Genomic DNA, 17,844 nt, shown 5'->3' with positions numbered 1-17,844 from the left:
CCGAGTTCACTATATGAACCACTGATGTATTTATACATGGTGATCATATCCCCCCTTAATCTCCTCTTCTCAAGAGAGAATAAATTTGGTTCTTCTAATCTTTCCTCATAGCTGAGCTCCTCCATGCCTCTTATCAGTTTGGTTGCCCTTCTCTATTTTCTCCAGTTCCCCAATATTATTTCTGTGATTTAGTGCCCAAAACTGAACTGCATATTCCAGATGAGGTCTTACTAATGATTTGTACCGGGGTAATGTGATCTCTCTCTGGAGTCTATACCTCTTTTAATACAAGAGAGGATTTTGTTCGCTTTACAAACCGCAGCTTGGCATTGCATTCCATTATTAAACTTGTGATCTACCAGAACCCCCAGATCCTTCTCCACCATTGATTCCCCCAGTTGTACCCCCCCTAGTATGTATCATGCATGTATATTCTTAGCCCCCAAGTGCATAACTTTACATTTATCAACATTAAACCTCATTTGCCACATAGTTGCCCAATTAAACAGTACATTGAGGTCGGCTTGTAAGTTGGAGACATCCTGTAAGGACGTTATTACACTGCACAGCTTGGTGTCATCTGCAAAGACTGAAATGGGATTTATAATCCCAGACCCTATATTTTTTATAAATATAACAAAAAGTAAGGGTCCCAACACTGAACCTTGGGGTACACCACTGATAACCCTAGACCATTCAGAGTATGAATCATTAACTATTACTCTCTGAATACGATCTTTTAGCCAGTTTTCTATCCATTTACATACAGATTTTTCCAAGCCTGTAGACTTTACCTTACACATTAGCCGTGTGTGGGGAACTGTGTCAAACGCTTTTGCAAAATCCAAGTATACCACGTCCACCGCCACCCCTCTGTCCAAGGTTTTGCTCTACTCCTCATAAAAATAAATCAGATTTGTTTGACAACTTCTGTCTTTCATGAATCCATCCTGTCTGTTGCTTAAAATATTTTTTTCGCAAGAACTCATCTATGTGGTCTTTTATTAAACTCTCCAGTATCTTCCCAACTATAGAAGTTAAACAGGTCTATAATTACTTGGTAAAGATTTTGACCCCTTTTTAAATATTGGCACCACATTGGCCTTACGCCAATCCAGTGGTACTATGCCAGTCATTAAAGAGTTCCTAAAAACTAGAAACAATGGTTTTGAAATGACAGAGCTCAATTCTTTAAGGACCTGTGGGTGTATGCCATCTGGTCCAGGTGCTTTATTTACCTTTATTCTGTCTAAATATTTTTGGATCATATCAATTGTGAGCCAATGTGGATCATCTGGAGCTGGGTCAATACCATGCCAATTATGGACAAGAGCCCCCCCATGCTCCTTTGTATACACAGAGCTGAAGAAGGTATTTAATAAATTTGCCTTCTCTTTGTCCCCAGCCACCCACTCTAGATTATTTTGTAAAGGGTCTACATGCTCAGACCGAACCTTTTTACTATTAATATATTTGAAGAATTTTTGGAGGTTGGTCCTGCTATCTTTTGCAATCTGTCGTTTGTTTTCAATTTTTGCGGACTTTATTTCCTTTTTGCATATTCTGTTATACTCTTTGTAATGTTTAAACGATGATAAACGATTCCTTAAAAGCTCTTTTCTTTTTATCTATAGCTTTTTTACCTTTGGCCGTAAGCCACATAGGTTTGATTTTTAGCCTTTTAAACTTGTTGCCCACGGGAATATATTTTGCAGTGTGTTCACATACAGTCTTTTTGAAGAACTCCCATTTCTGTGTTGTGTTCATTGATGCCAATATTCTCTCCCAGTCTAAGTCTTGGAGAGCAGCTCCCAGCCTTGGAAAATTAGCTCTCTTAAAATTGAGAGTTTTTATTTTTCCCGTATGTGCTTGCGGTTTACAGCCAACAATAAATGAAATCATGTTATGGTCACTGCTACCCATATGTGCTTTTATATGGACATTCGTAATAAGCTTTGCATGGTTTGAGATTACCAGGTCCAGCAGAGCATCATTCCTAGTACGGGCTTCTATGAACTGTACCATAAAATTGTCCTGTAGTAGGTATAAACATTTTTGCCTTCTAACGGTTCCTGCAGTACCATTACTCCAGTCAATTTCCGGGTAGTAAAAATCCCCCATTATTATCACTGTCCCACCTCCTCATTAACACTGGGAGGCTTATAACAAACTCCAATGATTACGTTTGTAATCAACTAGGTCCTCTTTCACACTCACTCTGAGATCACTTCTCACATAGAGACAGATACCACCACCTTTCCAATTTACCCTGTCTCTCCGAAAGAGAACATTGCCAGGAATATTAATTGCCCAGTCATGTGAAGAATGAAGATTCAGCAATACAAATTAAATCATAGTTCTGTTCATGCACCAAAGCTTCCAACTCAACTGTTTTGCTTGGCAGACTTCTGGCATTGGTGAACAAACACTTTAATTCTTTGATACCTTGTGCACACGTATTTTGCATATTTTTTCTTTTCGGACAAATGGTACCAATTCCACTAGTTGTTTGTAACATGGGAACCATCTTATCTGCCATAGCCCTCCCCCCATCTTTCCCCATTCCACCCACCAATAAGTACTGACCCATTTGATCTAACTACCCCATTATAATCTAATTCTCCCTCCTACCTCGATCCTGGTTTAAATACCCGTATTTTCCGACATATAAGGCGACTGGGTGTATAAGACGACCCCCTAATTTTCCAGTTAAAACATAGGTTTTGGGCTACACTCGCCGTATAAGACTACCCCCCTTCCAAGGCAACACCATTTAAAAACATCAGATTTTTTAATTGAAATGGTTATGCCTTACCGGTACTTAAATCCTTCAAAATCCTCATGTTCATCCTTTGACATCATAAATTCATGAATGACATCTTGTGATACATTTTTAAGACAGTCATCATATGGATCAAATTCCAAATCAGATGGTTACCGCTGTATGTGCGGTAATACGGTAGCTTCGGCTACATACAGTATATATACAGCCCGCTGGATGTGCGGTAATGTACATACAGTATACCGCGCTGAGCCAAGCTGGCTCAAAACAAATGTCCCTATGACAGATTAATCTGTCAGCCCGCTGGATGTGCGGTATATACAGTATACTGAGCCAAGCTGTTTCAAAACGTACCAGTACGTCCCTACTTTAATCAGACCGCTGGATGTGTGTATGTACAGTAGCTGAGGCTACATACAGTATACGCTGAGCCAATCACGGTGAGCGATGTATTCTACTAATGAATACAAAGCCTGCTCAGATTGGCTGAGGTTGTGACATCATCAGCCCACCTCTCTGACTCAGCCAATCCGAGCAAGCTTTGTATTCATTAGTAGAATACATCACTCGCTGTGATTGGCCCAGTGTATACTGTATGTAGCCGCAGCTACCATACATACACGCATCCAGTGGGCTGATTACAGTAGGGACGTACCGGCACGTTTTGAAACCACTTGGCTCAGCGCAGTATACTGTATATACCACACATCCAGCGGGCTGACAGATTAATCTGTCATAGGGACATTTGTTTTGAGCCAGCTTGGCTCAGCACGGTATACTATATGTACAGTATTACCACACATCTAGCCAGCTTGACCCAAACAAACTCAAGGTTCACATTTTATACCCCGCGTATAAGAGGACCCCCAATTTTTGGGGTATATTTTTAAGTATAAAAAGTAGTCTTATACGCCAGAAAATACTGTACTCCTCCAGCCTTCCAATAAACCTCTCCTCCAGCACAGCAGACCCCCTTCCATTTATGTGCAAACCATCTCTAGCATATAAGCTGCACCTCAATGAAAAGTCGGCCCAGTGCTCTAGAAACCCAAATCCTTCCCTCTTACACCAGGTCTTCAACCATGTATTGAGTTCTCTAATCTCCCCGTCTTTCCGTTGCATATGGCACAGGCAATATTTAGAAGAATATCACCTTGGAGGTCCTTCCCTTCAACTTGCAGCCTAGTTCTTTAAATTGATTCTTAAGGAGCCTCCACCTTCCATGTATTCTGCCATTGGTTCCAACATGGACCAAGACAGCTGGGTCATGCCCAGCCCCTCCCAGTAATTTATCAACCCAGTCCACCACATGCTGAACCCTGGCATGAGGGAGACAACAAACCATTTGGTTGAGGCGATTCTGGCGACAAATTATTCGATCAATCCTTCTGATTATAGAATCCCCTTCTACTACCAGTTGTCTAGGCCTTCCTGCACTACCCTCACCACCCCTCCCAGATGGTTTGCCCTCCCAGCTGTTAGGGATAGCAGTGACATCCAGTGCTGCCACCCCTGAAGTTGCCACCCCCACATCTTCACCCAACTTGGCAAATCTGCTAGGGTGCACAAACCCAGCCTTCCTTGTCTGTGAGCCCCTACCACTCCTTCTCATTACAGTAACCCATCTTTCTACCTGATAATCCTGATTAGCCCCTCCGCCCTCCATATCAATCCCATTAGCTACCTGCTCAGAGAGCAGAAGACCCCTTTCAAGGTTGTCGGTTCTGCCCAGTGTTGCAACTTGCTCCTCCAGATCTCTAACGCGAGTTTCCAGAAGGGCAACCCGCCCACATCTGTCGCAGCGGTATCCATCCTGGAGATGTTGCTCCATTGTTGCATACATGCAGCATACTGTGCATTACACAAAACCTTTCACCCTGCTAGCAGTCATATCCCAGTTACAATATTAACAGGAAAGATCAGTTGCCACTTGCAGGTTAGTAGCCTCCAGTTATAATCTCCTGTTTTCCACTCTGGTTTTTCAACTCCACTTATCAAATGTCCTCTTAATCAAAGGTCCAGCAAGCAAAATACAGGCAAGCTCAAGAATGAGCTCTACAGCAAGTTATATAGGATCTGTATCACCTGTGACCAATTAACCCCTCCCCTTAATTAGCAGACTGAAGGAAGACAAGGACAGGAAGAAAAAAAATGCAATTTAAAAAGTGACAGAAAAAGTGATTTAAAAAAGTAAAAGCTTTTAGCAAGACCCGAAGAAGAAAATAAAACAACTACAAGCACCAGCAATCACCAGCAGTCAAAAGTAAAACTTTTTCACTCAAATTTCCCACTCTTTTTAGCTATCAGTCAGCAAAAAATTGCAGAACTTAAACGTTTTCTTTTTTAAAAAAAAGCAGCCTTTTGTCAACAAAAGCGTGTTTTGTGCAGCACACAGGACATTGCTGTACAAAGTTTTATTGAAAATACATTTTAGCATCTTCCATGTTGTTACATGTCAATTGTATAGTAAATGGATAATTAGCAGTTCACAGAATACGAGTCTAATTCAGATATCAGTCTGAACTGATAATTCCAGAGTAACTGCTTTACTATGTCCACAGTCCACACTCTACAATTTACTGTTTACTGAAAATCATATTCTTTTGTATTCTATTAACTTTAACTTGGTTTCTTTTTTTTTAAAGAAAATGTCTGAAAAGATCACATTGTGCAGCTATCATCTCTTTTTATCAGTTTTCTTGGGCATGATCTTGCTGTTGATCCATTGTATGTAATTAGAAACTTTAGTGTAGACCCCGGGTTTGTTCTCTTGGCCACATCCCTCTCCCCAGCTGACAATACCATACAGGTAGGTGATATCATCCTTCTCACAAGCCAGGGGCCCTCCAGAGTCACCCTGAAATAGAGAAATCAATAATTACTTTAATGAAAAAAACAAATTATTGATGCCAGTATAAAATAATACCTGCTTATGGCAAGAATGGGCTGTTACAATGTCTTTATTTTGATTGTAGGGGGTCTCAAAATGTTTACCTGGGCAGCACAGTGGCTAAATGGTTAGCACTTTCACCTGGCAGTACTAGGGTTGTTGGTTCAAATCCCAACCACGGCACCACTTGCCTGGAGTTTGCATGTTCTCCCTGTGCCTGAGTGAGTTTTCTATGGGTACTCCAGTTTCCTCCCACACTCCAAAGACATGCTGGTAGGTTAATTGGCTCCTGTCTAAATTGGCCCTAGTATGTGTATGTATGAATGTGAGTTAGGTACCTTAGATTGTACACCCCTGGAGGGTTAAGGACTGATGTGAATGTACAATATATATATGTAAAGCACTATGTAAATTAATGGCGCTATATAAGTACTTGAAATAAATAAGAGCCACATTATATGTTTTCAGGCTGTTTTATATAAATTAATGAGTCCCCTCTTACATTAGTCTCCCCATTACAGTCTCCCTTACATCAAAGTCCCCCTTTACATCAGGGTCCCCAGCGGAGTACCCCTTACTTTAGTGTCCCCCTAACAAAAAGGGCCCAATCAGAGACTCCTTATATCAGGGTCACCCTTAGAGTTCGTCTTATATTAGTGTCCCTATCAGTGTCCTTCTTACCAATGTAAGGCTTACAGTGTGGCTGTACCAACAGGGTGGCAGCCTGGAGGCAAAGAAGGAGGATTTCTTTCATCCTTTCAATGCTGGGGCAAGCGTCTCATTGGTTTCTAGTAAAGTGGCAGTCCTAGCAACCAACGATGGGAATGGTGACAGTGCAGTGGAAAGAGGGGGACCTGCACTGAAAACTGCAGGGGAGAGGGAAAGAGGAGACTATAGGCAACCTATGCTGACCTAAATTCTCTATCTGCGAGAATATGCCACTGACCTTGGCTGTGGGCAGTCAGTAGTGGCCTAGAGGCTGTCGTTTGGAGACCCCTGCACTAAGGCAAAGAAATGCCCGTAGCAGAGAAGAAAGATAAGAATTAGTGCAGGGCAGGCATGACTAGGCCTAGAGTGAGAAGGAAGAATAGAAAGGGTTAAGTATAGTGCCAGGGGGTTTGAAAGTATAGCGGGGGGAGCTGGTTGGTAGAGGAAGAGCGTTGGCGGGCTCTTCTGCACCTTAGGGTGGGGTGTCCTGGTGGGGGGGCGTCAGTTGGAGCTGGACGTTGGTGAGAGAGCTTCCCTCCCGCCCTCCCTATTTAGTGAGTGTTGTGTTCCGCTAAGGGGAACGGGGGTTATTTCGGTTCATGGGCGGTTGTTGGTGGTTCTTCATGGGCGGTTCTTATCTTGGAGGTACAGATAATGGTGTGCGACCCATCGGTGGTATGGTGTACCCGGGGACATTCCAGTTAACCAAGGTTTAACTGGAAGGTGGTGGTGCTGCACTGCGGACGGTATGGTTGTCTCCGAGCTGGTAGGTTGCGGCTGGAGGCCTTGTGTAATATGGTGGTCCGCAAGTGCATTTCAGATCATTTTTGGGGGGAGCCTTCGAAGACCAACAACAACTCTGTATGTTTCTGTTATAGGGAATGGTTGGTGTTAAATGTGTTTGTTAATAAAAGGCCGTGTTGGCCATTTTACTCCAAAATTGGTGTCATGTTTTCTTTGAGTATAATTTAAGGTGCACTGCAACACGTGGCTATGCACCAGAACTCTTTGCATTACAAATTTTGTGACATGCCTGATTTTCAATGCTTTGGCCAATTTTGTTTCAATGAGCTGCCCTATTCAGTGTGCATTAATGCACCAATAAAATAATAAGCTTTGGGTGGGCTGAACCTTTAATAAAATTGCAAAATACTATACCATATCAGTAGTTCTAACAAACATGGTAATTTAATATAGCAGTTTCCAGGGGCTCATTTGTTGAAACACCACATCCTCAATCTTCCCCAACCACTTCAAGTATTCTACACTTCTAGATATGTTGAATACCTGATCCCCTATCATACACTGTGGTATCTCCCACCATCTTTTATGTCACTATAGGAAGTACAGAGCAGGCAGGAGGAACCACAGCATGTAGCAGGGGAAACAAGTGTTTAATCCATCTGACCAGTCAAACATGCGCTGCAAGGGAGCATTGAAGAGGTGGCATATCAACAAACAGGTTGCTGGAAAGGCAGGTATATTCCCTCTTCATTTACATGTATGCTTGTATATACAGATTGGAGCCGACAGGCCCACTTAAAGTAGGTCTAAAGCCAAAATTCATTAAAATAAAAAGATAAAAATCCTTCTACTTGCTGTTCCTCACCCCCTCCCCCCCCCCCCCCCAATACTTACAGTACCTTTCATGATCCAGCGATGTGCCTGTCTGCAGCAGCACTGCTCTGTCTTCCTACTCTCACAGGACAGACTGAAAACAGCAGTAGCTATTGGATCTTGATGCTTCTCAGTCAAATCCTGTGAGGAGGGAGCAGGGGTGGGGCCAAGCTGCGCCGTGTGCATCTCTGGATGAACACAGCCCAGTTTGGAAGCTTGGAAGCACATGGCTTGCCATGGGGGCACACACAGAAAAGGAGGAGAGGAGATCACCAGCGGGGACCCAAAAAGAAGAAGCAAGAGACCTGTCTTTGAAATACCCTTGCACACTATCCTTGCTTACCTACAGAGAGGAGATAAATATAGCCTGTTTTTAATTTAGGAAAAAGATTAGAAGTCTTTAATATCACTTTAAAGTAAACTGTAATCTGTATTATTGTTTTTTTAATGGCAGGGTGGCTTTTTAGATACAGTACATCAGTGAGCACCTGATAACAACGTACCTGACAGGCATCTTTGCTGCAATCAAAATATCCAGCACAGAGCATGTTATCACTCAGTTCAGACCCATAGACTTCAGGGCTGCTGCATTTACTATCGGGAACTATAGGCACTTTTATTTCCTGCAGAACATATGAATATTCTGTGGCATCTAAAGAGAAGATTGTAAAGCAAAGAACAATACAAATGATTTTTAGTATGAGCAGACTGTAAAATAATACAGTATCTGACAATATATTATTGATAACTATAATGATAACCGCTGATAAACCACAATATACTTTATACCATTAATTATCATAATAACTGCTGATAAATAGCATATACTTTATAACATTAGGCCTGGTTCACAGCTATGCATTTTTTAGTGCATTTGCAGAAACGCACTACAGTGCAAAAATGGTTTCCTATGGGACACATTTCACATTTATGTGTTTTCAGCTGCTGCATTTTTTGAAAGGGTCAGGGATTTTTTTTTTCCGTAGCAGAATTCAATTTTTGGTGCAATAGACTTCAGTGGAACTGCACCAAAAACACAAGTGTTGCATTCTTTTATGTGTTTTGCTTTTTTTTAGGGCCAGCAACTTGATGTGACTCTCTGGCACTCAAATCGCATCAAAGTAGTGAGGAGCATTATCAAAGTCGCATAAAGGGGGGTTCTATTGTTATCAATAGGCTTGCGACTTGACATACACCTTTGTGTCAAAAGTCACGTTAGGGTTAAGCGCTGGGATTTGGGTAAATATTAGGGTTAAGGTCTAGGCTTAAATGTTAGGGCTAGTGTTAAATGTTAGGGCTAGTGTTAAATGTTAGGGCTAGCGTTCTGACCCTAACATTTACCGCTAACCCTAACACTGGTCCTTACCCTAACATTTAACACTAACACTACCCTTTAACCCTAACTAGTGACTTTGGATGCAGAAAGTTACAGCCTATTGATTGCAAAGGAACCCCTTCAAATCTATGGGACTTAAAGTCACAGTGACTTTGGAAAGGTTCATACGCTACTTTGATGCAACTGAGTGCCAGAGAGTCGCACTCAGTACTTTCCTAATGGCCAACAAAAAAAAACCTGCATTTTAGAAAAAGCAAAATGCACTGCAAAATGCATCAATCGCAACCCGCATAGCTGTGAACTTACTTTTCATAAAGATAACTGCCGATGAGTACTGAACACGTTAAATCCAAGCTCTGAACCCTCTCACTTAAAGTGAACCTGAACTCAAAAAGTGAGTATTTGCTTTGTTATAGGAAACATCTAGAAATGTTAATTGTGCCTAGAGATGGCCATAGACTATAGAATCTGATTGCTAGGCTTGTTTCCGGTTGTGGGCAGACTTTCCCTAAGCGCTAATGCATTTTTGGTAGTGATAGATACTACATGTGTCTGGTCAGGAGCTGGGAAGGTCCCAGTGATGGGCTCCCTGGAAGTGGCGTCCCAGAGGTGCTGGCGACACGCTATGGGTTTGGGACCCTACAGAGTGTTACTAGCACTAGGTCATGTCACTTTGCTACTTTGCACTCTTCTTGAGCAGGCCTCTAGTCTAGGCTATGCTCTTCTGGAAATTCTTACACTGCTCCGCAGGCCTGCTTTGTGTATTGAACATGGCACTTTTTTAATTTGTTATTTATGCACAAACACTCACCGGCCACTTTATTAGGTACACCTGTTCAATTGCTTGGTAACACAAATTGCTAATCAGCCAATCATATGGCAGCAGCTCACTGCATTTAGGCATGTAGACGTGGTGAAGACGACTTGCTGAACTTCAAACTGAGCATCAGAATGGGAAACAAAGGAGATTTAAGGGGCTTTGAACATGGCGTGGCTGTTGGTACTAGACGGGCTGGTCTGAGTATTTAAAAAACTGCTGATCTACTGTAATATTCACACACCAACCTCTCTAAGGTTTACAGAGAATGGTCCGGAAAAGAGAAAATATCCAGAGAGCTGCAGTTATGTGGACAGAAATGCCTTGTTGATGTCAGAGGTGAGAGGAGAATGGGCTGACTGGTTGCTGTGACATTCAGATGGTAGGGTCAGAATTTGGTGTAAACAACATGAAAGCATGGCTCCATCCTGCCTTGTATCAATGGTTCAGGCTGGTGGTGTAATGGTGTGGGGGATATTTTCTTGGCATTAGCGAAGGTGTACCTAATAAAGTGGCCAGAGGGTGTATGTATCAAAGGCACTTACTTCATGTAGGGTTTGCACAGAGACAGATGGTTTTCTTGGACCTGCCCTGATGACAGGGAGGGGAACTGTGGCCTTCAGTTCTTTTTTCTTTTCCCCAATCAGGAGGTCTCTATTCAGGGGAGCCATCCAATAAATACCCGTAGGACCAACTTTCACAGGTCCCTAAAGCAGGGCCGTGGATAAGGGGGTACCACCATTCCTCCTGTACAGGGCCCAGGCCAGAAGGGGGGCCCAGGCAGCTGGGTGAATCGTATGTGAGCAGAGAGGGTGATGAGCAGGTGGGCAATTACTGGAACTGGTCACCCGTATGGTTCTCTCAACTGAAAGCTGGCTTCTCCTCTCCCTCCTGCTGGATTTCAGCTGCTGCAGAAAGAGCCATACAGATTTGCACACATCACCTTCCCTTTGCACCATATGTCTCCCCCTGCTGCCCAGGCCCCCCTGTGTGCCCCCATAGTGCTCCCTCCTCCTCCCTCCTCTTCTTCCCAGCTGCAAACACACAATAGGATCCTTCTGCATGGAGAGTGGGGAAATAGTAAAAATGTCCCAGTTACCAGCCCCTTTCTTTCCTGAATGAACAAAAAGAGAGATTGGTACTGATCACTCACTGTGTTCGTTCATAACTGAAGAATAGTAAGTTGCGTCATCACGTGCCCACGCGTTACGTCACGATGCCACGTGACTTCATCAGGGTATGGGCACATCTTTTATTCTGGCTTTGGCCATAAGAGCAGCTATTACTTCTAGGACCACTTTGAGGAGGCTGCGTGCGGGACCTTGCCCACCAGTGAGGGAAACTGACACAGTGGTGGACCGTACATCTGTTGGAGAGGGTCCGGGTTCCAGACCGGTGGTGTTTGTTACCAAAGGCGTGTTGACCCTGCAGGGTCACCACATGGAGGTGAGGAGCCATTGCACCTAGTGTGGGATTCACAGTATCCTATTTCATATTCACATTGACTACAGGACTACAGAGCACCTCCATCTTTTGGACTGTTCTGGACTTTCTGCTATGTATTGGACATTTATTTCACGTTGGCAATTATTATTTAAGACACGTTATTATTTCTTAGTTTTGGACTCTCAAGTTCATGTTGGTTGGTGGTGATCCACTGATAATTCATGAATAAAATTTATGGATTAAGCGAGGCATTGTTTGGTGTCACATTTTTTCATGTCTATTTAGAACCCCCATTTGGGGTCACATATTACTTCAATATTTATAGGCAACACAGCCTAATTTCTCTCTTCACTTATCCCCGTTAAGGGGTCCACACATTTGTTTATTCAGCGATTGCTAGTTGTTCACAGGCGTTTAGCCTGATTCCTCTTCTGCTTTGTTCACGTTTACCACAATTTGTGGCTTCACGGATTTACTTTGTGGATATCCCCCATTAAGATCACTGATATATATATATATATTTTTTTTTTTTTTTTCAATAGTTATACTTGGGCATGTAGGTTATACATGTGTTATGTCACTCTATTGCATCCAGGGGCGGACTGACCATTTGGAAACTCGGGCACTGCCCGAGGGCCCGGGGTCAGTAGGGGGCCCCATGAGATGCCCCTGGTACCTTTTTCATAGGCTTTTTTGAGTTTGGCCAAGGACACAGGGGCCCCATGATCCCCTATTGCCCAGGGGCCCCATGAGTTGTCAGTCCGCCCCTGATTGCATCTATTTACTGGTGTTGTTTTTAGGGTTCTTTATTCATTATCACGGCACGTATTGTGTGTATGTGTATATATACATGTTTATATTTTCTCTGTGTGGCTAATTTTAGCCCAATAAGGGGAGGTTTTTGTGTTGTTTTTCTTTTGCTATTTTTTGGGAGTATTTATTTCATATATGCTGTTTATTTAGTCACATAGATACTTAGCTATTCTTTAGTATAGGGGGGTGTATTGTTTATGACTCACATTATTACCCAGTGCATTTATTAGCGCAGCACCACATTATTACACTTTGTATTGACCATTTTGGTATGTGGTAAGGTGTTAGCAGCTGTATTCACAGGTCCACCTAAACGCAGAAGGATTTTATTACTGTCATTGATCATCAGTGCCCTGATGATCAGTGTAGCCCCATCAGTGCTACCTGTCAGTGCCCATAATTGCTAACTGTCAGTGCCCATCAATGCCACATACCAGTGCCCATGAGTGCACATCAATGCCACATATCAGTGCCCATCAGAGCTACCTTTCAGTGCCAACTATCAGTGCTGCCTATCAGTGCCACCTATCAGTGTTCATCAATGCCGCCTGACAGTTTTAATTAGTGCCGCCTATCAGTGCCAGTCAGTGCCGCCTGAGTGTCACGTATGAGTGCTGCCTTTCAGTGCCCATCATTGATGCTGTCAATGCCCACCAGTGCTGCCTATCAGTGCCTCCTCATTGGTGCCACCTATCAGTGCCCATCACATTAGCGCACATCATTGAAGGAGAAAAATTACTTATTTACAAAATTTTATTACAGAAACTAAGAAAAAAATGTAAAAAAACAAAATTCAGACTTTAGTTTGTTTAGCAAAAAATAAAAACCCCAGCTCTATCTGTCTTGAAAAAATGATTAAAATGTTGTTTGGACACAGTGTTGCATGACCGCGCAATTGTCATTCAAAGGGCGACAGCGCTGAAAGCTGAAAATTGGCCTGGGCAGGAAGGGGATGAAAGGCAAGTGATTATAAAGAGGGAAAGATGTCCACAATGACCCAAGAAGTGGGCAGCCAAAAAGGGAACACTCATACGCTCAGATCAAAGACAGCGCAAATGATGGCAGAAGAATTGAACATGAAGGGAAACAGTGCGGCAGATTCTAACAGAGGATTTGGGAATGAGAAAGATTTCCACAAGATGGTGCCTCAAATCTTGACAGAAGATCAGAAAGATAAATGAAGAATGCAGATATTCTAATTTTTTAAATTCTGGGAAATAAATTGAATATTAAAACAAGAGAGGTATCCAGTAATATTTACAATGTATTATTTTACCACTTTTCCTTTCAGTATCACATTTTTCAGAATTCTGGAGGTCTTTGGTATCCACTATCATTTCTTAACCTGGAAACCATTCATTGTTTTGGATAATAAGCACCATTTCCCTGACTTATACAGATTTTATTCTTTTTTTTTTAGTGTTATGCTACATAAGTGCAGACACCTGAATATGGGGCATTGTTCAGTCGTAAATGATGAAGGGTGCTTGAACAGATCGACTAATAATGGTGATAGGTCCCTGCAGAAGAGCACATTACCAGTTCTCAGTGCATTTTTATGTAACAGGCGAAAGAATCAGCATAGAACAAACCGTGCTTAAGGTCCCTTATGTGTCGAAGCCTTGATTATTGCCACTGATTTCCTCTGAGTGACTATGATCTGTATTTTTAGCGTAGTACAAAGTACGTTCACCGTGTTCTGAATGTAGTACAGGGAGAAGAATGATGGACATAGAATGATTGCTCAGCTATATCTAAAGTCTCAAACTGTATTAGATGCTAGACTGCACTGTATCATGTTTTATACATGCTGAAATTATTCTTTTTTTTCAAAGAACTTGTCAGTTTAGCAGAATTTAAGTAGACAGTGTCGTATTATCTATGTGCAAGCCATTACACCAGTTTTTAAATGTTTCAGTGTACTACTTGTATCTGTTCAGACAGAAAAAGTTTCATATAGTATCAATTAACATTGCAGTATTTATAACATTAAGGAATCAATTCATTGTCAAATTTATGAAATTCTGTAAAACAACTTAAAGCGGAATTCCACTCACACTGTAAAAAAATAAAAGTCAGCAGCTACAAAAACTGTAGCTGCTGACTTTTCAAAAACAGCCACTTACCTGTCCCATGATCCCGAGGTGTCCTCCATGCAGCCGGCCGTCCTGGATTCCAGGAGGCCGGCATCTTCAGTGTGGGCACCCGACTGTGACAGCTTGCGGCTTCAAGCTGGGTGCCCACTGCACATGTGTGAGAAGCGCTGCGCTTCCTGAATGATCCTGTAGTCTTCTGGGACCTGTCACTTGTCCCAGAAGATTACGGGGTGGGAGGGAGGGGAACTTCTGCTTCCGATCGCCTAGACGTTCGCAACGGAAGTGGAAGCGGGTACCTGTCAATTTCGGGTACACACTTCCCCCCCCCCCCACTCCCCAAAGGTGCCAATCCTTACTAAGGAGTGGGGGACCAGTCTTTAAAGCAGAGCTTCCCCTTTTGGGTGGAACTCCGCTTTAATAAACATATTAAAGTGATACTAAACAGTTTTTTAAAGCATTTTGAACAGCTGATTTAATTGCTTACTGATTATACAGCTTCTTAATCATGTTATCCTTTCCTATGATCCTGTTTAAGCTGGTGCCTTGACCACTGACCCCAGATTTCCTGTTTCAGAGTGGGTCCTTTCTTTTGCAGCATCCTATGGAGCCACCCTTATATGCGGAAACTAGAGTTGAGTCTACCTACACTGTGTGCATCAATAGAAACACACAGCCCCATAGCTTAGGATGGCAAGCACTCCCTCCTCCCTCTAGTCTCCAAGCTTACAGACTGGCTCCTGACTGCACTGTCCACTGTTAAATCTTTCCCGTGAAGACCAGAAGCTCCGGTAAGCCAGCAGGAGCCAGCAGCATTGAACGTTGTAAACTGCAAGCACTGGGGTAAGAATTCTAACAAACCGTTATAAAATAGTTTACTGGGGAATGTTTACCAATTGTGCTGATTGTGTGAATCCAAAGTGTTTAACCGCTTGCTGGGGTGGCAGCGGTGCGCAAAATCATTTATATATACGTGAATTTGCATTTCTGGGTAGAGGGCGTGCGCGAGTCACGTACCTCGGCTGTCAATCACCAGGCCCAGGCCAGTAATTACTCGCTGGCGCCCTGTGATTTCCGAAGATCTCCGACGGGGAGGAGGACTGTTTTGTTTACTAACAGTCTTCCTCCCTGTCAGCTCAGGCACACTGCTGTGGATGGCTGTGCACAGCACAGCCATCCACAGCAGTGTGATTATAGTCAATCACAAACATCGCCCCTTAGTAAAACACTCCCAGCACACAGTTAACCCTTTGATCGTCCCTCATGTTAACCCCTTTCTGCCCAGTGCCATTAGTACAGTGCCAGTGCTTTTTTTTAGCACTGATCACTGTATTGGTGTTACTGTGGATGTCAGTGATACCAAGTCAGTTCCCCCCAGTGTCAGAATGTCCTGCTATAAGTCGCTGATCACCGCATTACTAGTAAAAATTTAAAAAAAAATCCCAGTATATATACCGCAATTTGTAAATGCTATAACTTTCATGCAAACCAATTAATTTACACATATTGGGATTTTGTTTACCAAAGACATGTCGCAGAATACATTTTAGCATAAATGTATGAGAAAATGCGATTTTTAAAATTTTTTACTAGACATATTTAATAGCAAAAAGTCAAAAATATTGGTTTTTTTCCTCAAAATTGTCGGTCTTTTTTTTTTTTCTTATAGCGCAAAAAAAAAAAAAAAAAAACTCCAGGCAATCAAACACCACCAAAAGAAAGCTAAATTTGTGGGAAAAAAAGGACGTAAATTTAATTTGGGTGCAGCGTTGCATGACCGCGCAGTTGTCAGTTAAATTAACACAGCGCCGTAATGCAAAAAATGGCCTGGTCAGGAAGGGGGGTAAATCCTCAGGAGGACAAGTGGTTAATACTAATACTGTTATGTATGCTGTGTATTAATATGCACACAATTGTATTAATGCCAAATATTTTATAATATATTATGCATTTCAACCTATTAATAAACATGGGGAGAAGGGAAAATATAGGTTAATTATCTAGGTGTTGCAGGGTTTCCAGGATATTTAATAATAAAAGAAAATCACCCGTTAGTACCCCCCACACACACACACACAAAACACTAAACCGTTAATACAACTTAGAAAACCCTTATCATTTAGGAGAAACGTCTAATTGAATATTCATGACCTCATCTCTGTAATTCAAAAGCTAACAGCATCTTTTCTGCCAAGGAGGAGGTGTAACATCATATCCTCTCCTCTCTCTCTCTGCAGTAAAAGGAAACAACAGTTCCCATCAACCACAGGGAGCTGTAGTGAATGTGGGCAGATAATACTAGGCCTGTACATGATAATACTAGGCCTGTACATGTCATTTTTTATTTTTTTTTGCGCTATAAGAAAAAAAAAAAAAAGACCGACAATTTTGAGAAAAAAAACTATATTTTTGACTTTGTACAGGCCTAGGCAAAACTTTTTTTTTTTATATTTTTTTGAGAGGGGTTAGAACTCCTGTCAGTTTTTATTGCTCTCTATGCCCCCATTAAGGAGATTTGCCTTCTCTATTTTTCCTGTTTACCATTGTCATTGAAAGTGAAGGAAAAAGATAATTGAAAATGAAAGTAAAAAAATACCAAATTTTGGGTTACCCTCAGAAAAGAAATAAAGGGAAAATCTTCCAATGGGGACACTAGTTCTGCTGCAGTAGGGGTCCCCATGGATTTCCCTTAATTTGCAGGGATTTCCTCTCACATCCTGTTTGGGGAACTCTCTGCAAAGAGACACAGATGGCGAAGAAAATCTGACAGAGGTTATACCCCTCACTTACTCTGTCCAAAATGAAAAAAAAAGTTTTGCCTATAGTTCTACTTTAAATGTGTCTGAGAGCCCCAGTTCACCCACCACTGCAAGTGGGACTGAATTACATCACTGCTTCCAGGAGAATGAACTACAGAAGAGATGTGCCAAGACCAGTGTCTGGGGGAATAGTAGGCATAGCAGCTACCTCTCCAACAAACAGGAAACCAAAGAGAATTAACAGTTTGATTTACAATGAATAGGCTATTTCACAGCAACTACTGAGTGAACCCAAAGATGGATGAAATATTCAGTGAATGTAGGAAAATCAGCAACAAGGGCATGTAAAGAAGTTTTTGTCTGGAGTTCTGCTTTAAGGGCTTGTTTAGACTTGCTGTTGGGAGGGGTTAAAACACATGGTTAAGTCACATTTTTAGCACCCTCCCAACTGCCCCCTTAAGCTGTATAGGCAGCTTATGAAGGTGTGCAGATACCGCAGTCGCAATGCTTTGCTTCGTGCTCATGGCATAATGTATTCCCCCTGTCACATTCAGCGGGCTGTACTGCTGCAGAACATTTTATA

The 17,844-nt window shown here is 42.2% G+C and overlaps 1 protein-coding gene across 1 annotated transcript in view; it reads right to left on the bottom strand.

Moving 5' to 3' along the window:
- Positions 1 to 5,158: 5,158 nt before the first annotated feature.
- HGFAC (HGF activator) overlaps positions 5,159 to 17,844 on the bottom strand; it is a 141,276-nt gene continuing 128,590 nt past the window's right edge. Inside the window, exons 13-14 of the mRNA XM_089691562.1 lie at positions 8,501 to 8,649; positions 5,159 to 5,639 (exon numbers count right to left, since the gene is read on the bottom strand). Of these exons, the coding sequence (XP_089547688.1) occupies positions 5,460 to 5,639; positions 8,501 to 8,649 (329 nt within the window). The 3' untranslated portion in view covers positions 5,159 to 5,459. The remainder of the gene's footprint in view (positions 5,640 to 8,500; positions 8,650 to 17,844) is intronic.

Source organism: Staurois parvus, unplaced genomic scaffold (assembly GCF_062004578.1).
Source record: "Staurois parvus isolate SC_StPar_1 unplaced genomic scaffold, SC_StPar_1.0 ptg000564l, whole genome shotgun sequence".
In the NCBI taxonomy this organism is placed as follows: Eukaryota; Metazoa; Chordata; class Amphibia; order Anura; family Ranidae; genus Staurois; species Staurois parvus.
This window is presented reverse-complemented; position numbering and strand designations above follow the sequence as displayed.